At 36.7% G+C, this 26013-nt stretch overlaps 1 protein-coding gene across 1 annotated transcript in view; it reads left to right on the top strand.

Annotated features, from left to right (window-relative positions):
* Window positions 1-25750, top strand: part of LOC109674346 (calcium-activated chloride channel regulator 4-like) — a 33759-nt gene extending 8009 nt beyond the window's left edge. The window contains exons 6-14 of the mRNA XM_074079574.1: window positions 132-350; window positions 1646-1873; window positions 9690-9867; window positions 11563-11669; window positions 19627-19842; window positions 20386-20653; window positions 23314-23484; window positions 24482-24712; window positions 25338-25750. Coding sequence (XP_073935675.1) covers window positions 132-350; window positions 1646-1873; window positions 9690-9867; window positions 11563-11669; window positions 19627-19842; window positions 20386-20653; window positions 23314-23484; window positions 24482-24712; window positions 25338-25750 — 2031 coding nt within the window. The remainder of the gene's footprint in view (window positions 1-131; window positions 351-1645; window positions 1874-9689; window positions 9868-11562; window positions 11670-19626; window positions 19843-20385; window positions 20654-23313; window positions 23485-24481; window positions 24713-25337) is intronic.
* The last annotated feature ends 263 nt before the right edge of the window (window positions 25751-26013 follow it).

Here is a 26013-nt window from a genome sequence, read left to right as displayed (position 1 = left end):
AATATTGATTGCCATTACATTTTATTCAATAAAAGTACATTTTCAGAGCATTTTAATTTTTTCACTTTTGTAGTTAGGATTTTTAATGCATAGTACAGTAATATTATTTTTTAATTTTGTTAACCTTTCAGGTAGTTGAATTCTGTAATGAAAAAAACCATAACCAGGAAGCTCCAAGTCTACAAAACATAAAATGTGGTTACAGAAGTACATGGGAGGTAATCAGCAATTCTGAGGACTTTAAAAATTCCACACCTATGGAAACATCGCCCCCTCCACCTGTCTTCTCATTGCTGAGGCCCAGAGAAAGAATTTTGTGCTTGGTTCTTGATAAATCTGGAAGCATGTCTGTAAGTACATGGGACCATTTTTTCCTGGACATAGCAACAGGGGTAACAGGATACTAAGAACACACTAACCTCTACCTGTACCTGGCTTGTTCCAGCTTGCATGGTGGCATAAAGTACCATCACTTGTGACCTCAATAATCTCCAATAAAATAAAGTGGAGAAAGAAAGAAAGAAATATGTCAGTAGAGTTAAGAAGATCTAACTTAAGAATGTTGTTTTACTTTTTCTAAAACATGGATGATTGACCAAGGAGACCTCTAAGGTTGTTTACTGGGAAGATCAAAACTAAAGATTGAAATATGAAACTGCTTTTAACCCTTTTACTGAAAATGCTTATGAGACAAGAGCAGAGAATGATGCAGATTAATGAAATGCACCACAAGAACACAGGACTTCACAGAGGACAACAAAGTGCTGGATCACAACCCACACAATGGTTGAGGAAATGTTCCCGATTGAGAGATGGGCAGCCTGCCCTCCACAGGGTGCTGGTAGATCCAGTATAAAGGCAAGGCAAAAGAGTGAAGAGCTCTCGGATATGGGGACATACAAGTGTTTCATTATGAGAGGGTTTAGGAAATCAGAAGGAAATTTGGGGTTCTGGGTAGGTACCACTCATGAGTGTGCTGATGAGGGACTGGAGAAGACAAATACAAGAAGAGGTACACATATGTCCTGGGCAATCATCTAGGAAGACAGATATGAGTCCTGATGGGTTGCCTAAGAGTCAGTTCCAGTTAACTCAATGGTAGAGAAGGGGTGGGAAAAGGTTAGGAGAAGAAGAGGAAATGGGTCAATAAGGACTGGGACTGGATTTCTCAGAATTTAGCTACAGTTCATGCAAATTTCACTAGTCACCTGACTAGTCCCCAGTAAATTGGGTAATTTCGAACGTGGTTGGAGTTCAAGATACTTTGGTTGATTTGTGAGCTCTGAGGTGCGATTTCATCTTAAGACAACAGGCACAAAGGATCTCAGGAGTAATTAGAGATGCTCTAAGATGTGAATCATCACCCCTAATTCCAACTCAATCTCTACCCTAACTTCCACCTCTAACTGGCGCCAGAAATGAGCTCTAGGTAAAAAGCTTACTAAATTAATTGTATGTATCCCATAATAAAGATAACCATATTTTTCAGTTGCATCAATTGAAAAAATGATAATTGCTTTCTTCAAAATTCCATTAACATCTATAGAAAATTCCTACCAATACATTTTATATGCTTATTTGTGTGAGCTGCTGTTATCTTCCAGCTGAAAATCACCTCGTTGTTTTCTCATCCTTTTTCATTCAGCTTAGTGACCGCCTCAACCGAATGAATCAAGCAGCAAAATATTTCCTGCTGCAGACTGTTGAAAATGGATCCTGGGTAGGGATGGTTCACTTTGATAGTACTGCCAGTATTAAAAGTGAACTAATCCAAATAAAAGGCAACACTGAACGAAACACGCTGCTGGAAAGCTTACCTTCAGTAGCTGGTGGAGGAACTTCCATCTGTAAAGGAATTCAAGCTGCATTTCAGGTGAAAATCACGCTGCAAATTTTTTTTGTTTTTAGGACATTTTAACATGAAGTGCTGCTGTGCATTCTTGCTACATAATTTAAAATAATTAAAACTAAGGGACACGGGACACAGCACATAGAAAAAGTTCACTTGATTTTGAGTACATCAGCATAATATTGAGGAAATTGTGAGGGAATAAATAAGCACAAAATGCACTAGATTATAAGGACAATGAAGTCAGGGACCTTACTCTTTTGTAACTGTACAATGGCTGGTGCTAACATAAGTGTGGTTGTATACAACAACCATCAACTGTTGAGGCAGTGAAGCAAGTTACACAGTGTGATCCTCTTTGGGCCAGTTCTCCTTTCAGCTTAGGTGACATTCAGACAAGGCAAACTGACCTGTAGGTATGAACGTCAATGGAGCACAGGCGGTCATAAGTAGAGCAAGCCTCGTGAGCAAGAATGTGATCTTTGACTTCACAGTAGCAGCTCTGCTACTTCCTTGCTCTGCAAACTTACTGAACTTTTCAGTCCCTTAGGATTCTCTACACTTTATAAAGTGCAGGAAATTGGAAAGAATACCACAGGATTATCATAAGGATTAAGTGAAGTGTTAGAGTCACATACTTAGAACAATAATTTCTATATTAAACCATGAATTTTATCCAAACATTCATCTTGATGCATAACAATATCAATTATGTCACTTTCTTGCATAGAAATCCTCTTTTCCACTCACAGTCTATAAAATTGTCTGTTTTTCCCAGTCTAATGTTACTCAAAAGTTTCCTAAGCCTTAAGTTTCCTCTTATCTATATTTCTAGTCTTTTCCTCAGGTTCCCATCCTGACACTCTATGCTGCAAGCAATTTACTGCCCACATTGTTCTCCAAGCCCCCGGCTGACTCTGTACTTTTACACCTGTAATTCTTCTGTTTAACATATTTTACTTCCCATCTTTATATGCTAAAATTTTACCAATTCTTCAAATTCCTCTCCCCTTTGTTTAGCTTTCTCTACCTCCCCCAACTCTATTGAATCTCTCTCTTTTATGAATTACACAGATTGTAACCAGTTTGTAACGTGTAGGTCTGTGTTAAAATCACAATTGTCGCTTATTTGTTTTGTGACCCTAAGCATGATTCTTGACCTCTCTCATCCTTCATTACCTCATGGGTAATGGGATAATAATGAAGACTAGCACATAAGGCTGTTCGTGTTTTCATTTCTTCATCATTTATTTACTTTCTGCTTGTTATGTGCCAAACAAATCTTTTTCCCTCTGTGGTGCATGCTACATACATGAATAAAAAATAGTACCTACATATTACAGACACTGTGTTGTGAAGCAATGCAGCAGGATGATCTGATAAGGAGAATGAGAAAGACTGAGAACTGCTTTAGGTAGAGAGCCACTGAGGCCTTCTCTAAAAGACAAGAACTAAAATCTGAAGGATAAGACAGAACCAATGGTTCCTATAGAACAGGGAACACAAAGTTTTTAGGGACAGAGGTGAAAAAGAACTGAATGATTCTAAGAAATGCTAGGAGCCGGTGGCACTAGAGATTGACAAAGAGAGTGTAAAATGTCCTTGGAGAAATAGACAATGACTGAATCTTTCAAAGCATCAAAACAAATACAAGAGGTTTGTAATTTTGCTTTAAGAACAACAGAAAGCTACTGAAGGGCTTGAAGAATCAGAGCTGATAATCAATTTATGTTTCTTTTTTTAAATTTTTTTTATTATTGTTTTATTATTCATATGTGCATACAACACTTGGGTCATTTCTCCCCCTTGCCCCCACCCCCTCCCTTACCACCCACTCTGCCCCCTCTCTCTCCCCCCATCCCCTCAATACCTGGCAGAAACTATTTTGCCCTTATCTCTAATTTTGTTGAAGAGAGAGTAGAAGCAATAATAGAAAGGAACAAGTGTTTTTGCTAGTTGAGATAAGGATAGCTATACAGGGAGTTGACTCACATTAATTTCCAGTGCGTGTGTGTTACCTTCTAGGTTAATTCTTTTTGATCTCACCTTTTCTCTAGTTCCTACTCCCCTTTTCCTATTGGCCTCAGTTGCTTTTAAGATATCTGCTTTAGTTTCTCTGCGTTAAGGGCAACAGATGCTAGCTGAATTTTTTAGGTGTCTTACCTATCCTCACACTTCCCTGGTGTGCTCTCACTTTTATCATGTGCTCAAAGTCCAATCCACTTTTTGTGTTTGCCCTTGATCTAATGTCCACATATGAGGCAGAACATACAATTTTTGGTCCTTTGGGCCAGGCTAACCTCACTCAGAATGATGTTCTCCAATTCCATCCATTTACCAGCGAATGATAACATTTCGTTCTTCTTCATGGCTGCATAAAATTCCATTCTGTATAGATACCGCACTTTCTTAATCCATTTGTCAGTGGTGGGGCATCTTGGCTGTTTCCATAACTTGGCTATTGTGAATAGTGCTGCAAAAAACATGGGTGTGCAGGTGCCTCTGGAGTAACCTGTGTCACAGTCTTTTGGGTATATCCCCAAGAGTGGTATTGCTGGATCAAATGGTAGATCAATATTTAGCTTTTTAAGTAGCCTCCAAATTTTTTTCCAGAGTGGTTGTACTAGTTTACATTCCCACCAGCAGTGTAACAGGGTTCCTTTTTCCCTGAATCCTCGCCAACACCTGTTGTTTGTGGTGTTGCTAATGATGGCTATTCTAACAAGAGTGAGGTGGAATCTTAGTGTGGTTTTAATTTGCATTTCCTTTATTGCTAGAGATGGTGAGCATTTATTCATGTGTTTTTGGGCCATTTGAATTTCTTCTTTTGAGAAAGTTCTGTTTAGTTCACTTGCCCATTTCTTTATTGGTTCATTAGTTTTGGGAGAATTTAGTTTTTTAAGTTCCCTATATATTCTGGTTATCAGTCCTTTGTCTGATTTGTAGATGGCAACTATTTTCTCCCACTCTGTGAGTGTTCTCTTCAGTTTAGAGACCATTTGTTTTGATGAACAGAAGCTTTTTAGTTTTATGAGGTCCCATTTATCTATGCTATCTTTAGTTGCTGTGCTGCTGGGGTTTCGTTGAGAAAGTTCTTACCTATACCTACTAACTCCAGAGTAGTTCCTAATCTTTCCTGTATCAACTTTAGAGTTTGTGGTCTGATATTAAGATCCTTGATCCATTTTGAGTTAATATTGGTATAGGGTGATATACATGGATCTAGTTTCAGTTTTTTGCAGACTGCTAACCAGTTTTCCCAGCAGTTTTTGTTGAAGAGGCTGTCGTTTCTCTATCGTATATTTTTAGCTCCTTTGTCAAAGACAAGTTGGTTATAGTTGTGTGGCTTCATATCTGGGTCCTCTATTCTGTTCCACTTGTCTTCATGTCTGTTTTTGTGCCAGTACCATGCTGTTATTATCGTTATTGCTTTGTAATATAGTTTGAAGTCAGGTATGGTGATACCTCCAGCATTGCTCTTTTGACGGAGTATTGCCTTGACTATTCATGGCCTCTTGTGTTTCCATATAAATTTCATGGTAGATTTTTCAATCTCTTTAATGAATGTCATTGTAATTTTGATTGGAATTGCATTAAACATGTAGATTACTTTTTGGAGTATAGACATTTTTACTATGTTGATTCTACCAATCCATGAGCATGGGAGATCTCTCCACTTTCTATAGTCTTCCTCAATCTCTTTCTTCAGAAGTTTATAGTTTTCCTTGTAGTGGTCATTCACATCTTTTGTTAGGTTTACACCTAGGTATTTGTTTCTTTTTTAGGCTTTTGTAAATGGTTCTTTTTTCATACATTCTTTTTCAGTTTGCTCATTGTAAGTGCATAGAAATGCTAATGATTTTTCTGTTGATTTTATATCCTGCTACCTTGCTATAGCTATTGATGATGTCTAGAAGCTTCTGAGTAGACTTTTTTGGATTTTTAAGGTATAGGATCATGTCGTCTGCAAATAATGATATTTTGACAGTTCCATTACCTATTTGTATTCTTTTTATTCCTTCTTCTTGACTAATTGCTCTGGCTAGGAATTCCAGTATTATGTTGAATAGGAGTGGAGATAGTGGGCATCCTTGTCTGGTTCCTGATTTTAGAGGGAATGGTTTCAGTTTTTCTCCATTAAGTATAATGCTGGCTGTAGGTTTGTCTTATATACCTTTTATAATGTTGAGGTACTTTCCTTCTATTCCTAGTTTTCTTAGAGCTTTTATCATGAAATGGTGTTGGATCTTCTTGAAGGCTTTTTCTGCATCTATTGAGATGATCAAGTAGTTTTTGTCTTTGCTTCTGTTAATGTGGTTTATTATGTTTATTGATTTTCGTATGGTGAACCACCCCTGCATTCCTGGGATGAAGCCTATTTGGTCGTGGTGAATAATCTTTTTGATCTGTTGTTGAATTCAGTTTGCCATTATTTTGTTGAGGATTTTTGCATCAATGTTCTTAAAGTAGTCTCTGATGATTTCCTGCACTTCCATGGTGTTTGTTGCTATCTCTCATTTTGCATTCCTGATTCTACTAATTTGGGTTTTTTTCTCTCCTCATTTTAGTCAGGTTTGCCAGGGGTGTATTGATCTTGTTTATTTTTCAAAGAACCAGCTTTTTGTTTTATTAATTCTTTGTATTTTTTTTGGTTTCTATTTTGTTGATTTCAGCTCATATTTTTATTATTTCTCTCCTTCTATTTGTTTTGGGATTTGCTTGTTCTTGTTTTTCTAGGAGTTTGAGATAATCATTAGGTCATTGATTTGGGATCTTTCAGTCTTTTTAATATATGCTATAAACTTCCTTTCAGGACCGCCTTTGCTATGTCCCATAGGTCCCGGTAGGTTGTGTTTTCATTTTCATTGACTTCCAGGAACTTTTTAATTTCTTCTTTTATTTCATCAATGATCCATTGTTCATTAAGTAATGAGTTATTTAGTTTCCAGCTATTTGCATGTTTTTTGTCTTTACTTTTGTTGTTGAATTCTAGTTTTACTGCATTGTTTTCAGATAATATGCATGGTATAATTTCTATTTTCTTATATTTGCTGCAGCTTGCTTTGTGCCCTAGGATATGGTTTATTTTGGAGAAGGTTCCATGGGCTGCTGAGAAGAGTGTATATTGTGTAGAAGTTGGATGAAATGTTCTGTAGACAACAACTAGGTCCATTTGATCTGTTTTATATTTAGATCTTGGATTTCTTCATTGATTTTTTGTTTGGATAACTTATCTATTGATGATAATGGGGTGTTAAACTCTCCCACAACCACTGTGTTGGAGTTAATATATTGTTTTAGGTCTTTCAGGATATGTTTGATGAAATTGGGTGCATTGACATTGGGTGCATACAGGTTGATAACTCTTATTTCCTTTTGGTCTATTTCCCCTTTTATTAGCATTGAATGTCCTTCTTTATCTTGTTTGATCAATGTAGGTTTGAAGTCTACTTTGTCAGAGATAAGTATTGCTACTCCTGCCTGTTTTCAGGGGCCATTGGCTTGGTAAATCTTCTTCCAGCCTTTCGTCCTAAGCCTATGCTTATTTCTATCAATGAGATGGGTCTCCTATAAGCAACAAATTGTTGGATCTTCCTTTTTAATCCATTTCATCAAGCGGTGCCTTTTGATGGGTGAATTAAGTCCATTAACATTAAGTGTTAGAACTGATAGGTATGTGGTGATTCCTGTCATTTAGTTGTCTTAGTTGTTTGAAGGTTTGATTGTGTGTACCTAAGTTGAGGTTACTCTCTATTTTCTTGCTTTTTCTTTTCCTGTAGTTTGGTGCTGCCTGTCTTTTCATGGTTATGTTGGGTTTCACTTTCTGTGTGCAGAGTCCCTTGAAGAATCTTTTGTAGTCGTGGCTTTGTGGTCACATATTGTTTTGGTTTCTGCTTATTATGGAAGAGTTTTATTGCTCTATTTTGAATGATAGTTTTGCTGGGTAGAGTATCCTGGGGTTGAAATTATTTTCATTCAGTGCCTGGAAGATCTCGCCCTACGCTCTTCTTTCTTTTAACGTTTCTGTTAAGAAGTCTGCTGTGATTTTGATGGGTTTACCATTGTATGTTATTTGTTTTTTCTCTCTTACAGCCTTCAATATTCTTTCCTTAGTTTCTGAACTTGTTGTTTTAATGATGATATGTCGTGAGGTAGTTCTATTTTGATCTGGTCTGTTTGGTGTCCTGGAGGCCTCTGGCATCTGTATGGTAATACCTTTCTCTAGATTTGGGAAATTTTCTGTTATTATTTTGTTGAATATATTATGCATTCCCTTCGCTTGCACCTCTTCTCCTTCTTCGATGTCCATGATTCTCAAGTTTGGTCTTTTGATGGAGTTGGTGAGTTCTTGCATTTTCTTTTCACAGGTCTTGAGTTGTTTAATTAATAGTTCTTTGGTTTTTCCTTTAATTACCATTTCATCTTCGAATTCTGAGATTCTGTGTTCTGTTTGTTCTATTCTGCTGGTTTGGCCTTCCATTTTGTTTTGCAGTTCTGTTTCGTTCTTTTTTCTAAGGTTTTCCATATCCTGGGTGGTTTCCTCTTTAATGTTGTCTATTTTTGTCTTGAGTTCATTTATCTTTTTATTCATCGTGTTCTCTGTTTCACATTGTTGTTTATACAGTACTTCTATGGTTTCCTTTATTTCTTCTTTTCCTTTTTCAAATTCTCTATTTTTGTTGTCTTAGAATTTCTTGAGTGTCTCCTGTACATTTTGGTTGACCCTATCCAAGTATCATCTCTATAAAATTCTCATTGAGTACCTGTAGTATGTCTTCTTTTAAATTATTCTTGCAGGCTCCATTGGGTTCTTTGGCGTAGTTTATCTTCATTTTTTTGGAGTCTGGATCTGAGTATCTGTTTTCTTCATTTCCCTCTGGTCCTGTACTAATTTTTTGCTGTGGGGAAACTGGTTTCCCTGTTTTTTCTGTCTCCCTGTCATTGCCCTTGGTGTTGTTACTGTTCCTGTACTGTGTGCAATTAAGTATTTTCTAGCTTATAATAATAACAATGGTGATATTTAGAATGGAAGAGTGAGAGGACTGGACTCAGTTTCCCAAAATAGAACTCAAAGAACCCAGTACAATTAAAACTATTATTAAAAATGAAATACAGTTGTTATCCTGGGCTGCTTTGACTTTTTCTGCTGTTCCAGGTACTTAGATTTGGAACTCTATATTTCGAATGTGGTACTTTACAGGAAAATGATTCAAGTTACAAATAGTACTCAATAAATATTATTCATGTAGTCTTTGAACATCATTAATGTGATTAGTTCTGTCCTCATTCTATTAAAAGTAAGTTGAAAATTTAGGTCTCTGACCTAAACATACATATATTTAAACTACATTTTATTTATAAGCATAGTGAGTTATTTTCTAATTTGGAATCAATTACTTTTTATGTTGAGGTGGATTCTTAAGGCATCTGACTGTATGTACAACAGACTTTATACACTGCAGGCTTGTGAAAGCATAGTCTAGAAAAAGATACTTAATTTAACTTTGAGTACTTGACTGACATTATTTCTTCCAGACTGAGATGTCATTGCCATTTAGTCTAGGTGGGGTTTTCCAAAGCTCTGTCCCCATCTACTTTCATTTGAATAGATAGTATCTGTAATTGGGAGGCAGAAAAATATTTCATAAAATTCCCAGGGATTGTTAATTGCAGATTCCATGATTTTAAAACAGAGACTCTCTTCTATCATACCTCCTTCTACCTATTTCCCCTCTCTTCTATCATACCTACTTCTACCTATTTCCCCTATAATAGTTTCTAATTTCCTATTGTTACATTTGAACTAGTATGGTAATTGTGCTCTAAATTATGTTTGCAGGCAATTGAAAAGAAAAATTCCCAATTAGATGGGTCTGAAATAGTGCTGCTGACTGATGGGGAGGACAACACTGCAGGTAGTTGTGTTGAGACTGTGAAGCAAAGTGGGGTCATCATTCATCTTATTGCTTTGGGACCAGATGCTGATGCAGCAGTAACAGAGATGAGCAAAATAACAGGTAAAGCATGACCTATATATTGCACACCTTTAATTACAATATGTAAATGTAGGCCTTCACAACTCAACAACTTCTCTTGAGCTCCCACTCTGCAGGTACTCTGCCAGGATTTGGAGACCAGAGTCAAACCTGCCCCAATCTCTTTTCTCATGGTGTTTAAAGTCCAGTTGTCTGGAGGAAAAATAAAATATAACCAGATGACATTCCTGCATTACTGGAATAATAAAGAATAAAGTTCTATGTGGGCAGAGGGAGCCACCAATTCCCCCAGGGTTGTATAGTGTGATGAAAGAAAGCATGAGAGACTAAGTGGCTTCTGAGCTGGGTCTCAAAAAAGGGTGCTGACAACAAGGGGGTTGGACTTTGAGCACACAAGGGAGGTATGAGGTTAGGTAAGACACCCAAAAAACTAGATAGCATTTGTTGCACTCAATGCAGAGAAACTAAAGCAGATACTTTAAAAGAGAAGGGGACCAGGACTAGAGAAAAGGTTACTTTGGGAAGAATTAATTTAGAAGGTACCATACATGTACAGGAAAGCAATATGAGTCAACTCCCAGTATAGCTATCCTTATCTCAACTAGCAAAAACCCTTGGTCCTTCCTATTATTACTTATACTCTCTCCTCAACAAAATTAGAGATAAGGGCAAAATAGTTTCTGCCTGGTAGCAAGGGGTTGGGGTGGGTAAGGGAGGGGGCAGGGGGAAGGGGGAAGAAATGACCCAAAAATTGTATGCACGTATGAATAAAAGAAAAAAAATTTAAAAAGGATGCTGAGATTGTATAGGAAGAGTGGAGGTGAGGAAAGATGATCAAGGCATAACCAAAAAATAATAAATGAAATGCAACAATGCAAACACATGGAGGGAATGGTGTCCCCCTGAGACCAGAGCATAGGCTGCCTTCTATCAGGCATGGGCTGTGAGTGGGAGAACATGAGCTCAGGCTGAAAAGAAACAGTGAATTTCTAGATAATCACTAACTATAGTAGCTGTTATTTGAGGCATACAGAAGTGATGAAAATGGGTTCCATATTTCTAACGCCTTCTTACACATAGTAGAGGATACACAATTTACATCATGGGTATTGAGTATTGTATCAAATTGGCTTTAATGGTACCACATATATATTTGCTTTTCAATACTTGGTTGTGTAAACTCTATCATGTCAAAGTATTTTCATGACCATTATCTAACTTATTTCTGACCAAGTTGTACCTTTTGGGGCTAGTCCCCCTGTTTCCCATTCTTCTTTCCCCTCAGTGCCAGCTACCATGAGGACACCTGGGGATACAGCACCCCTTTTGTCTTTCTCATTTTGTGTTTCTGATCCACTTTGTCTGGAAAAACCTGAAAGCCAACTTTGTTAGAATTATTTCTTAAATAAAAATGGAAAGGGTCTGTAATGTCTGTGAGCCTAAATATCAGGAATTACAACATCTTCTTTTATGGTCTGTGACTATTTGATGTATTTTTTCTAGCTGAGGTTTCTGTTATAAATATAGATTATGTGTTATACTTATAATAATTTAAATTAGCATTTCAGAGTTCATCTTACAGCTCTCTGACACTGGTCTAGCTTAATAATACAAACCAAAACATTGATTTTCTTTAAAGTGATACCTTTTTCATTATTAACATGTGAAAAGTACTTATTTTCTAGAAAGCTACTAACTAATGTATTTATGTTTTAGGAGGAAAACATTTTCTTGCTACAGATGTAGCTGAAAACAACGGCCTCATTGATGCTTTTGGGTCCCTTACATCAGAAAATGCCGATCCCACCCAGAAGGCAGTTCAGGTCAGAGTTCCCACTCTTGGAGGTTTTATACTTGCCTTGAACATAAGTGAGAAAAAGAATTTGGTAGCTTTTGCTGAGGGAGTGCCTCCAGTGGTAGAGCACAGGCAGGAGACCTTGAGTTCAAACCCCAGTATCACTCCTCCCACAAAATTGATAGTTTTAAGTTTGAGTTCTCTATTTGCCTCAATGTAAATTTCTGATTAAAATTAAAATTTTAATCTAAAAACTACTCTTTTTTTTTTTAAGGAAGACAAAGCGTTTTTGCTAGTTTAGTTAAGGATACCTATACAAAAAGATTCCTGGCATTGCTTTCATGTACAAATATGTTATAACCCAGGTTGATTCATCTCTAACTGATCTTTTCATTGGTTCCTGATCCCCTGCTCATGATAACCTGGGTCACTTTAAGCTTTCTGTATTAAACCCTCTGGAGTGTGGACATCAAACACTTTCATGTTTTGGGTTTTCTACCTATTCCCATACCTCCCATATATGTTCTCCCCTTGTCATGTGATCCAAGTTCAACCACATTGCTGCGTTTGACCTAGATTTAAAGTCCACATATGAGGGAGAACGTACAATTTTTGGTTTTCTGAGCCTGGCTGACCTCGCTCAGAATGATGTTCTCCAGTTCCATCCATTTACTTGCAAATGGTAAGATTTCATTCTTCTTCATGACTGAATAAAATTCTATTGTGTATAAATACAACATTTTCTTGATCCATTCATCAGTAGTGGGGCATCTTGGTTGTTTCCATAACTTGGCTATTGTGAATAGTGCTGCAATAAACATGGGTGTGCAGGTGCCTTTGGAGTAACCTGAGTCGCATTCCTTTGGGAATATCTCCAAGACTGGGATTGCTGGACCATATGGCAGGTCTATGTTTAGATTTTTAAGAAGCCTCCAAATCTTTTTCCAGAGTGGTTGCATCAGCTTGCATTCTCACCAGCAGTATACGAGGGTTCTTTTTTCCCCACATCCTCGCAAACACTTGTTGTTGATGATGTTTTTGATTTTGGCCATTCTAACAGGGGTGAGGTGGAATCTTAGTGTGGTTTTGATTTGAATTTCCTTTATTGCTAGAGATTGGAAGCATTTTTTCATGTGCTTTTTGGCCATTTGAATTTCGTCTTTTGAGAAATTCAAACAGAATTTCAGACTAAACAGAACTTTAGTTCAGTTGCACATTTCTTAATTGGTTCATTGATTTTAGGAGACTTTACTTTCTTAAGTTCCCTGAATATTTTGGTTATCACTCCTTTGTCTGATGTGTAGTTTGCAAATATTTTCTCCCACTACTCATATCCAGGTCCTCTGTTCTGTTCCACTGGTCTTCATGTCTGTTTTTATGCCAGTACCATGCTGTTTTTATTGCTACTGCTTTGTAATATAGTTTGAAGTCGGTTATTATGATACCTCCAGCATTGATCTTTTTGCTGAGTATTGCCTTGGCTATTCGTGGTCTCTTGTGTTTCCAAATGAACTTTAGGGTAGATTTTTCAATCTCTGTTATAAAAGTCATTGGGATATTGATGGGAATTGCATTAAACATGTAAACTGCTTTTGGTAGTATAGCCATTTTTACTATGTTGATTCTACCAATCCATCAGCATGGGAGAACTTTCCATCTTCTGTAGTCTTCCTTGATCTCTTTCTTCAGGAGTTTATAATTCTCCTTATAGAGACCATTTACATCCTTTGTTAAGTTTACTTCTAGGTATTTCATTTTTTTGAGGCTATTGTAAATGGAATTTTTTCCATATATTCCTTCAAGTTTGTTCATTGCTGTTGTATAGAAAAGCTAATTATTTCTGTAAGTTGATTTTGCATCCTGCTACCCTGCTATAGCTGTTTATTGTGTCTAAGAGTTTTGGGGTAGAGTTTTTTGGCCCATATCATCTGCAAATAGGGATATTTTGACAGTCTCTTTACCTATTTGTATTCCTTTTATCTCTTCTTCTTGCCTAATTGCTCTGGCTAGAAATTCCAGTACTATGTTGAATAGGAGTAGGGATAGTGGGCACCCTTGTCTCTTTCCTGATTTTAGGGGAAATGATTTCAATTTTTTACCATTAAGTATGATGTTGGCTGTAGGTTTGTCATATATAGCCTTTACAATGTTGAGGTACATTCCTTCTATTCCTAGTTTTCTTAAAGCTTTTGTCAAGAAGTGGTGTTGGATCTTGTAGAAGGCTTCTTCTGCATCTACTGAGATGATCAATTGTTTTTTTTCTTTGCTTCTATTGATGTGCTGTATTACATTTATAGATTTGTATATGTTGAACCAGCCCTGCATCCCTGGGATGAAGTCCACTTGGTCATCGTGTATGATCTTTCTGATGTGTTGTTGCATTTGGTTTGTCATTATTTTATTGAGGATTTTTGCATTGATATTCATTATGAAAATTGGCCTGTAGTTCTCCTTTTTGGATGTGTCTTTGTCTGGTTTTGGGATGAAAGCAATATTGGCTTCACAAAATGAGTTAGGCAGTGTTCCTATCCTTTCTATTTTGTGGAACAGTTTAAGGGGGGTTGGTATTAGTTCTCCCTTAAAGGTCTGATAGAATTCAGCAGAGAATCCATCAGGTCCTGGATGTTTCTTTTTTGGGAGACTCTTGATTTCTGCTTCAATTTCTTTTTGTGTTATAGATCTATTCAGGTAATTAATATCCTCTTGGTTCAGTTTTAGATGGTTCTATAAATCTGTCCATTTCTTCAAAATTTTCCAATTTATTAGAATATAGGTTCTCAAAGTAATCTCTGATGATTTCCTGGATTTCCATAGTGTTTGTTGTTATCTCCCCTTTTGCATTTCTGATTTTACTGATTTAGGTTTTTTTCTCTCCCCATTTTAGTCAGGTTTGCCAGGGGTCTGTTGATCTTGTTTATTTTTTCAAAGAAACAGCTTTTTGTTTTCATTTTCATTAACTTCCAGGAATCTTTTAATTTCCTCTATTTGATCAATGACCCTTTCATCATTGAGCAATGTGTTGTTCAGCTTCCAATTGTTTGCATGTTTTTTTACTGCTGTTTTTGTTGTTGATTTCTAGTTTAATGCATTGTGATCAGATAGAATGCATGGTATTATTTCTATTTTCTTATATTTGCTGAAGCTTGGTTTGTGCCCTAACAGGTGATGAATTTTGGAGAAGGTTCCATGAACTGTTCAGAAGAATGTATATTGTGCAGCAGTTGGATGAAATATTCTGTAGACATTAGCTAGGTCCATTTGATCTATGGTGTGATTTAGTTCTAGGATTTCTTTATTGATTTTTTTGTTTGGATGACATATCTATTGGTGATAGAGGGGTAATAAAGTCTCCCACTACCACTGTGTTGGAGTCTATAAACGTTTTTAAGTCCTTCAGAGTATGTTTGATGAAACTGGGTGCATTGACTTTGGGTGCATATAAGTCGGTAATTGTTATTTACTTTTGGTGTATTTCCCCTTTTATTAGTATGGAGTATCCTTTTTTATCTCACTTGATCAATGTAAGTTTGAAGTCTACTTTCTCTGAGATAACTATTTTTACCCCTGCCTGTTTTCAGAAGCCATTGGCTTGGTAAATCTTCTTCCATTCTTTCATCCTAAGCCAGTGCTTATTTGGGTCAATGAGGTGGGTCTCTGTAGGTAGCAGATTGTTGGATATTCCTTTTTAATCCAGTTTGCCAAATGGTGTCTTTTGATGTGAGAACTAAATCCATTAATATTCAGTGTCAGTATTGATCATTATGTGGTGATCCTTGTTACGTAGTTGTCTTTGTTGATGAAGAGTTTGATTGTGTGTAGCTGAATCAATGTTACTCTCTACTTTCTTGCCTTTTCTTCTCGTGTGGTTTGGTATTGCCTACCCTTTCATGGTTTTGTTTGCTCACTTTCTGTGTGCAGAATTCCTTGAAGAATCTTTTGTAGTGGTGGCTTGGTGGTCATATATTGTTTTAGTTTCTGCTTATCATGGAAGACTTTTATTGCTCCATTTATTTTGAATGATAGTTTTTCTGGATAGAGTATTCTAGGATTGAAGTTATTTTCATTCAGTGCCCAAAAGACCTCACTCCATGCTCTTCTTGCTTTTAAGGTTTCCACTGAGAAATTTGCAGTGATTTTGATGGGTTTACCTTTGTATGTTATTTGTTTTTTCTCTCTAACAGCCTTCAATATTCTTTCTCTAGTCTCTGTTCTTGTTGTTTTAATGATAATATGCCGTGGGGTGGTTCTATTTTGGTCAAGTCTGATAGGTGTTCTGGAGGCTTCCTGTACCTGAATGGGCCTTCAGTTTTTCCTTTATTTGCCACTTCATCTTCACGTTCTGAGATTCTGTCTTCTGTTTGTTCTGTTCTTCTGGAATGGCCTTCCATTTAGTTTTGTATTTCTGTTTCATTCTTTTTTCTGAGGTTTTCCATATCGTGGGTCTCTTCCTCTATAATATTGTCCATTTTCACCCTTAATTCATTTATCTCTCTATTTATGGTGTTTTCTGTTTCAGTTTGGTGTTTATTTGGTGTTTATTTGGGCTCATATGATTTCATTTATTTGTTTTTGTGTTTTCTCATATTCTTTATTTTTGTTGTCTTGGAATTTCTTGAGTGCTTCCTGTATGTTTCAGTTGACCATGTCTAGTAACAAGTCTATGAAATTCTCATTAATTACTTGCAGTATTTCTTCTTTCATTGTGTTTGGGGGCTTCATTGGGTTCCTTGGTATAGTTTGTCTTTGTTTTGTTGGAGTCTGGATCTGGGTATCTGTTTTCTTCATTTTGCTCTGAATCCTGTACTAATTTATTTTTGGGGGAAGAATGTTTTCCGTCCCTTTTTTGTCTTCCCATGTTTCCACTAGGTACCATTTCTGTCCTTGGAGTATGTGTAATTTGGTATTTGCTGACTTATAATATTAATACTAAGAAAACCAAGAAAGGATAAAAAAGAGAAAGAAAATGAAAAAAAAGAGAAAAAAATGGGAGAGATGGTGGATGATCAAACAGCAAACCAGACAGCCAAACACTTAAAGAAAAGCAAAAAAAAAAAAAAATCACCAATTCTGGAACAGTAGAATTGGAGTCTTAGTTGTTCTGATGTTACTCCTTTATCATCCAGTTAAATTATTCTTTAGATATAACCAAATTATGTGGTGAGATAAGAATAAAATAAGTAATAAAATACTAATTTTTTTCTTATTTCATAAGTCTGGTTAAGGGATAACACTAAAACCTAATAATATCAAATTTTCCACCAAAAATAAACTTTGTCCAACTTTTTACATTTCTATTAGTTTATAACAGTTGTACAGGATGTTTCATTGTGATTCAGCCTATTTTTTTGATGAATGAATTTTTTAAAATCTTATGTTTCAACTTTTCTACATTCTTCACTGCTATGAATTAAATTTAGACAATGAACTCAAGCACTAGTTCAGAATGTGCTTGGAGGGAATGTACTTTAGAAATGAATACTAGAAACTCAGGGTAAATAATAATGGTGTGTATGCAAGCCTAGGGCTTTCCCCACCTCTTCAACCACTTTTTGCCCACAGATTATTAATTTTATTCACATCTCTACTGAACTCAATTCTTTTTCTTGTCAGTGTCTTGTTAGCAGCACCATGTCTTGTTACTTAGATTCAGAAACTTTAAATAAACTTTTGTTCTTTAATTTATGTCAATGTCAACACAGCCTGTTTTCATCAAAATATGTTTTAGGAAAATCTGTTTCCCTTCTTTCCACTGCTACGACTCTGTGTCATGTTTCTTTATGCCAAGACTTCCATCTTCAATTTTCCAATTCATCAAGTCAGCTACATTAAAATTTGCCTGGATAACCTAAACAAACCTATTTTTCTTCTTCCCAACAATAAAGAGAACAGAAGTAACAGGGTGTGGGTTTAGGGTATATGCAGATTTGTTTGGAGATCTGGTATGCAGACTTATCAAGTTAAATGTTCATCCTGCTCCTGGTGGAGCAGGTCAAGCAGTAAAAGTGCCTGCCTCACAAGCCTGAAGTCCTGATTTCAAACCCCAGTGGCTCTCAAAAAAAAAAAGAAAATTGCCAGGCACTAGTGCTCACATGTATAATCCTAGCTACTTAGGAGGCAGAGACTAGAATAGCAAATCAAAGACAACAAATGGGAGCAATTCCAAAAACCCTATCTCAATAATACACATCACAAAAAAGTGAGGTGGCTCAAGTGGTAGAGCACCTGCCTAGCAAGTGAGGCCCTGAGTTCAAGCCCCAGTAATCCCCGTACCCCAAAAAAATAAAATCATCCTAACATGACCATGTATGAAGAATAAATTAAAGATCATTCCTCAGGTTTTCAACTTGCCTGATGAAAAGAACAGTGTTACTGCAGTCTGAAAGTGACAAGTAAGGAAAGAGAACTGATTTTGAAGATATTATTAATAGTTTTGACTTTAAAAATTTAGAACAGATGCTGGGAACTCCAAATGCAATTTTCCAAAGACATTTAAAAGTATAAGAGCAGAATATGGAAAAATCAGCTAGAAATGAGCAATTTGCATGCAAAAGTGCTCAAAACTATAATAATGGGTGTTTTTAATAAGAGATGCTTTCTATAGGTTTGGAAGAGATAAGAAATAAAATTTTGTTCTCACACTTGGAATATCTATGACAGTTTCTTAAATAGAGAAACAAAAAAAAGAAAGCAAACTTTTGTGAGGTTAATCTGTACTCATGTACTTTATAGGTAGAAATAATAGAAATAGTGATTGATTAGAAGCATTTTACAATAATATCAATTGATAAGAACATGGGCTTGGGTAGTGGCAGCTGCATACAAAGGAAAGTCCATATCCCACACTTATTATCCTCTAATACTACCAAAACCATCTTATTTTCGTAGCCTTTCCTGATAAGGAGTCAAAAATGGCATTTACATTCAAATTTAACTCATGTCCACTCAAAGACATGTACTTGACACAGGACTAAGATTTTTGTCATAACAATATTTCAAAGCAGAATTCAGTGTCTTCTATCAGCATAGGACTAAAGCTGTTTTTTTGAGGACTGAGTTGGAGTAGAAATAGAATTTCCTATTGTTCCTGAAATGGTGCCCCCCAGGAATCACCTGGTGAGTAGATAAAGATGGATCTCCCTGGGACTTCATGTTAGGAGAAATAAACAAAGCACCAAAACACAAGTGCACATGATCTAACATGGGGAATCTAAAAAAGTTCAACTCAAAGAAACAAAGAAGGAAATTTTTACAAGTAGCTGGTGGAGTGTAAAGGTTGGAGAGATATTAGGTAAAGGACACAAAATTTCAATCAGATAGGAGAAATAAGTTCAAGAGATCTATTACACAAACGTGGTGACTATAATTAAATAACATGCATTGTAGTTTTGAAAAGAGCCAAGGTGGTTGAGTTAATTGATTTTACCACAAAAAAACAAAGGATTTATAGAAGATTATGGTAAATAGCTTGATTTAGCTCTTCCATAATATATGCATGTTTCAAAACATCATGCTGTACATGTAAGTACATACAATTTTTGTGACTTTAGAAAATAAACAAAAAAGTAGACTCTTTCAGACTATCTGCAAAGACTTGAATAACTTTTTAAATCTCCTCTCAGAAAGTCTCATCTTTTACTTTCTCTCTTCTCAAGACTTCATTGTATGTTTCTTGCTGCATGTATTTCCTGTTATTGGTTCTCCCACTGTCTCATGTGAAAAATTATTTCAAGATTCCACATTAGGAAAATATCCATGAGTGCTTGTCTCAGTTACTTATTAGTCTTTATTTTAGCTCTGAGGCCTTGACTCTGTCTCTACTCAAATACTCTTGTCACAGCCCAATAAACTTTCAGAAATATTACAGTATAAGGTGGTATGCCATATGTAAGCTTGTTTCAGACCAAAAATTAAGAGTTATCTTTAAAAGAAAAGAGAATAAAATTATTCTTTTCTGCAGTCATTCATTTTTAAATATAATTAAACAGCTGGAAAGTAAGGGATCAACACTGAACAGTGATTCCTGGATGAATGACACTGTAATCATTGACAGCACCGTGGGAAAGGACACATTCTTTCAAGTCACATGGAGCAAACAGCCTCCCAAAATTTCTCTCTGGAATCCCAATGGAACAGCAGTCACAAATTTCATAGTGGACACTGCTTCCAAAATGGCCTATCTTACTATTCCAGGAACTGCACAGGTAAGCAATCAGTTGTTTGAATGCCTCTGAAATATTTTTTAGCTGAAAATCAATTGTTTTATGTCATAAATATGTCAAAGATTATATCATCTTGGAAATTAAGATAAAATACTGTGCACTTTTCTGGCCTGTGGGATCCTAATAGTTATAATGGCAAAGAACAGGAAGGATGAAAGAAAGAAGACAGGGAGATTAAGAACCATAAGGATGAAGTATAGGAAGGATTTGTGTAAGATGGTGTAGAGACAGCTTCAGAGCCCTTCCTTCCTAATGCTACCAGGGTCATAGAATGTGTGACTCTGGAGGTAGCAAAAAGGCCAAAACTGAGGCAATTTTTATAGGTGAGATGTTACAAGGTATAGATACCATGCATAGCACTCGCTGGTGACTTGCCTAAACTCCCTCAGTTTACATCCTTTTAAAACCTGAAAACCCTCAAAGCCTGTTTTTTTCACCACACTTTTGCAATTTTACAATTGCATAATGGAAACAAGGACAGTTTGACTCTGGATACTTACTGTATATTTCCATCAACAATTTCAGGTGGGCATTTGGACTTACCATCTTCAGGCCAAAGCAAACTCAGAAACACTAACTATGACAGTGACTTCTCGGGCAGCAAGTTCTTCTGTGCCTCCGATCACAGTGAATGCTAAAATGAATAAAAACTCCAACAGCTTCCCCAACCCAATGATTGTTTACGCAGAAGTTCTACAGGGCTATATACCTATCATTGGAGCCAGTGTGACAGCTATCATTGAATCAAACAAAGGAAACACAAAAGTTTTGGAACTTTTGGATAATGGAGCAGGTAATTCACAGGCTTTAGGAATAAGTTGATGTTTTCTTATCTGGGATTTGTATGGGTCTCTGTGGCAAAGCAGGGCAGTAAGACAGGCACGAAAACAATTGAGAAAGATAGTGATAGAATAGCAGGACCATCAGGTAAAACCTACAAAGTGCTTAATAAGAGGCTTGCACATTGTAACTTTCCAATAAATATTATTTATTGTCATAATTTTTGTCTGCCATCAGGACAGTCAATACCTATCACCAGTTAACAGTGTCTCATTCAGAAGGTTGAGACAGAATCAAGAATTCTGGGCAATTCTTTTTAGGGCAGGCATCATCAAGAACATCTGGAGCTGGTGGAGCTGTTCAAGTGGTACAGCACCTGCCTAGCAAGCTTGTAGCCCTGAGTTTAAACCCCAGTACTACAAAAAGACAGGGGTAGAGGGATGGAAGGAAGGAAAGAAGGAAGGAAGGAAGGAAGGAAGGAAGAGAAGAAGAAAAAGGGAGGAAGGGAGGGAAGGAAGGAACGAGGGAAGGAAGGAAGGAGGGAAAGAAGGGAGAAAGGAAGGAAGAATTGAAAGAAGGAAGGAAGGGCAGAAGTAAGGAAATCTGGGCAGAGAGGGCAAAACAAATCAGCCAGGTAGAATAAGGTGGTAGAATCTAGGCCCCTACAGGGAAAGCGAGAGGAGCAAATGTATTTCTCAAAAGCTGGAACAAAGCACAAACAGAATTCTGAGAACTGAGGCCCAGGGCAGTAGGACTGCCACAGAAGGAGGACTCATCACTGGCACATCAGATGCCAGGTCTGACTGGACAAAAGCAGGAAACAGTGCTGGCCAGTCTCTTCTCCCTGGTCTGGATGGATGAGTGGTGCATAAAAACCTTTATCCAGAGTCTGGATTATTCTGGGAACTGAATCCTCTGTTTGAGACTGGTGTGCAATTTGATACGCTTCTGAATTATTGCAAGTTTCTATCAGTATCTTTTGTGATGTAATTTGTTCAGTCATTTTATAATTCTGTCTTCAGCTAGTGGACGAAATGTTCTTTGGTGCAACTCAATGTCTTCTTGAAGCACCACAATATTTGCACCACTATTCCCTTCTCTTCATTTCCTTTACACAAACCCATCTACAGTGCATAAAGCTCACCTGCATCTCATTTCACTTCTTAACATTCTGCCATGAGAGCATTTAGCTAATTGAAGAACAAGCTAATTTGGGATGCCTTTACCTACGAAGGTATTAGTGATGGCCAAGAGCTGAGAGCAGGCATTCTCCCACTCTACAAAGCAAAGTATATTCTGGAGGATTGTTAACATACAGAATGCTGAGGGCTTTCCCTCAACAAGTCTAAAAGTTCCAGATTTTTAGTGTGGTACAGATACAGCTGGTGCAAGGACCTTGCTTTAACGTCCTCTGCTTAGAGTATTAAACCCCCTAGGAAATGTGTTTTGCAATTTAACAACTCACTCCAATGCTGGTCATAATCAAGAAGTTCACTTATGATACAGTTTTTCTGAGTTCCTCCAAATGTTTATTCCCATAGTAGATGGGGGTTTCCTCTGACAGACCAGAGTTAATTAATTGATCAGGAGAGTGCAATATGAAAAAAAAGACTTGTTGAAGAGAAATAACTAATTTTAGTTAACTGTACTGAGAATGAAGTCCTTCACAAAGATACTTTTTCCTAAGTGAAGACAATTTTGACTGAAAAATGACATGATATGATCAAATAAAGTTAGCTGATGGTAAATGGATGGAATTGGAGAACATCATTCTGAGTGAGGTTAGTCTGGCCCAAAAGACCAAAAATCGTATGTTCTCCCTCATATGCAGACATTAGATCAAGGGCAAACACAACAATGGGATTGGACTATGAGCACATGATATTAAGTGAGAGCACACAAGGGAGGGGTGAGGATAGGTAAGACACCTAAAAAACTAGCTAGCATTTGTTGCCCTTAACGCAGAGAAACTAAAGCAGATACCTTAAAAGCAACTGAGGCCAATAGGAAAAGGGGAGCAGGAACTAGAGAAAAGGTTAGATCAAAAAGAATTAACCTAGAAGGTAACACACACGCACAGGAAATTAATGTGAGTCAATACCCTGTATAGCTATCCTTATCTCAACTAGCAAAAACCCTTGTTCCTTCCTATTATTGCTTATACTCTCTCTTCAACAAAATTAGAGATAAGGGTAAGATAGTTTCTGCAGGGTATTGAGGAGGTGGGGGGGATAGTAAGGGAGAGGGTGGGGGCAGGAGGGAGAAATGACCCAAGCATTGTATGCACATATGAATAATAAAACAATTTTAAAAACATTAAAATAAATAAATAAAGTTAGCTGAAAGCAAGCACATTGGCAGAGAAATTGTAAGAAAAGTAGTGTGATCTGTTTATAAACTGATAGGAACAGAAAGATGAGATATTTCAGCATGCATTATAAGTATACAAGTTTCTTTCTGTGTAGATGCATTACAAGGATATATAGACATCAAAATCACTCAAGGCATCAACTCAACAGTGTATTGCTTTGGCAGAACACGATAGAAATATTCTTCAAAGATCAAAGACAGAATACCGAGTTACCCTTATAGAAGCCAGTGCTTGTCTTAGAAAATGCATGAACTTGTCTTTTCATTTACAGTCATAGCTTATTTCTTCATTTCTGTAACAAGGTGCTGACGCTTTCAAAAATGATGGAGTCTACTCCAGGTATTTTACAGCTTATTCAGACAATGGCAGATATAGCTTAAAAGTGCGGGCTCATGGAGGAACAAACTCTGCCAGGCGAAGCTTACAACGTCCAGCGAATAGAGCCGCCTTCATACCAGGCTGGGTAGTGAATGGTGAGTAGCTCGTGTTATCTAAAATTTTAAGTCAGAGCTTAAAAATATTTGTGACTTTATATAACTAAGTCTTCAAACATTTTACAACTCAAAGTATAGCCTTTTCTATTTCTACATTGATGTTCTGGTGTTGGTGGAGTGGCTCAAGTGGTAGACTGCCTGCCTAGCAAGCATGAATTCCTGAGTTCAAACCCCAGCTCCACAAAGTAAAAAAAAAATGAAATTCTCAGATAATTGCCTCCAAATTAATCTTAATTTTGGAAAACAGCCTGATACCGCATAAGAACTCAAAGCCTGTCAGCTGGTGTAATTAATGTTACTGTGGAATATCTTAATGATATCAGCAGTCATATGCCCAATTTTCAGTTCAAGACAAAGAAAATGATCCAATATGTGGCAGGATTTATCCTTCAGATGACAGGTGCTGTAGAATAAACATTTATTTGAAATGTTCTTATTGAGTCAAAAGAAAAAAATGCATAGAGTAAGGTGATGATAAGCATTAAGAACACATTTTTTTTTCAAGCTTTCCTTGTCTGGTCCCTTATCTTGCAACATTTTGGTGCTTTTCATTAGCAATTGGAAAACAATCAGAAGTATTATTCCTTAGCACTTACAGGAGGGAGGGAGGGAACTGGTGCAGTGGTGGGAAAGGAACCCCAAATATATCCCTAGGTTCAAGATAATTTAAAATAAACAAATGCTTGTTTTAAAAGCATATGTTAAATTGTGTGACATTGTTCTCATTTAGTGCAGTCTTCATTCCAAAATAATTTGTTATCCAAAGTGGTCCTACAACTTCCTGGTAAGAATGCCAAAAGAAAAATTCTCCTACCCATTGAATACTTACAATTGTGTCACAGCACTTGGTAAAAAATAGCTATACATATGAAAATACAAAAACATGAAAGGTATGAAGGATTGGGAAGGTGAGTCATTGAGTTCAAAAAATACTAGTACATTTTGCCCCCTTTAAACTAGGGAATTTTTAATGCAGGGGAAATCAAGCAGAACCCACCAAGACCTGAAACTGACGATGCTCAGACAGTGCTGGAGAGTTTCAGCAGAACAGCAACTGGAGATGCGTTTGTGATGTCAGATGTTCCCAGTGGTCCATTGCCTGACCTGTTCCCACCAAGTCAAATCACAGACCTTCATGCCACACTCGATGGGGACAACATCAATCTCACATGGACAGCACCAGGAGATGATTTTGATGTTGGAACAGGTAAGAACGGTGTCATGCAGTTTGACTTGAGTGAAAGGAGCTCATTAAAAAGCAAGGGTGTTTTTATTGGTGGGTTAGGGAAGAACACTTTTTCACTGACAGCTCAGCAAAGTATGAATTTTCTAATCTGATTCCCTTGAATAATCAAACATGATAAATTTTAACCTGGTCCTACTTTTCATACAAAGATAGTGCATTTGGCAGAGCTTAAAAGTCAGAATTCTGGGCTGGAGGTATGACTCAAAAAGAGGCAGAGCACCTGCCTAGCAAACATGAGGCCTGAGTTCAAACTCCAGTACCACAAAAAAGCAGAAAGTCAGAACTTAGCCAGGCATGATGGTATACCCCCATAATCCCGCACTTGGGAGGCTAAGGGAGTAGGATCATGAGTTGCAGGTTTGTCGGGGATATGCAGTGAGAATCTGTCTCTCAAAACATCTATTAATAATAATAATAATAACAATAATGATAAATTAAAGAAAAGGAGATACTCAGCTTTTACTGAAAAGTCAGACTTTTGATACAAACATGTACTTTGCATAGCTAAATAACATTTTGAGAATAAATGGAAAGAAATTTAACATGAATTCTACTTACTAAACCATGTGTAACTTTTCTTTCATAGTTCGAGAGTATATCATAAGAATAAGTGGGAATATCACTGACCTAAGAGACAATTTTGATGATGCTCTTCAAGTTAATACTTCTGACCTGGTACCAAAGGAGGCCAACTCTGAGGAAACCTTTGTTTTTAAACCAGGAAAAATCTCAGAAGAAAATGCAGCCCACATATTCATTGCCATTCGAAGTGTAGACAAAAGCAATTTGACATCAAAATCATCCAACTTTGCACAAGTGGCTTTGCCTGTCTCTCAAGAAGATCCGAGTGCTGGAAGTGGTTCTAGTTCTGGAGTTAATACTATGACTGTGGTGTTCTCAGTGATAGGAGCTGTGCTAGTTGTTACCATTATTGTAAGTGCCACTATTTGTATCTTAAATAAAAGAAATTCTTCAAGGAGACCTAGAACAGCATTTTAAAAAAAAACAGAAAAAGCAGAAGTAAAGGATATTCCTGAATTTTTAATTGAATTTGTGTGATCATGACTCATAAATATAACCTTAAAAGGTCTAAAATGAAATTTTGGTTAAATATAACTATCAATGGATATGTGAAAAACTGTGAATATTAAAGTATAATCATTTTACTTCTTCTTTTTTACATATCATAATTAGTGATAAGTAAACTTTTTTCTCATTGATTCCATTTGAATTTTTTTTAATGATGCAAATGTTTTCTGAAA

Source organism: Castor canadensis, chromosome 7, assembly GCF_047511655.1.
Source record: "Castor canadensis chromosome 7, mCasCan1.hap1v2, whole genome shotgun sequence".
NCBI classification, from domain to species: Eukaryota; Metazoa; Chordata; class Mammalia; order Rodentia; family Castoridae; genus Castor; species Castor canadensis.
The sequence above is the reverse complement of the archived record's forward strand: the minus strand, read 5'-3'. Positions and strand labels throughout refer to the sequence as shown.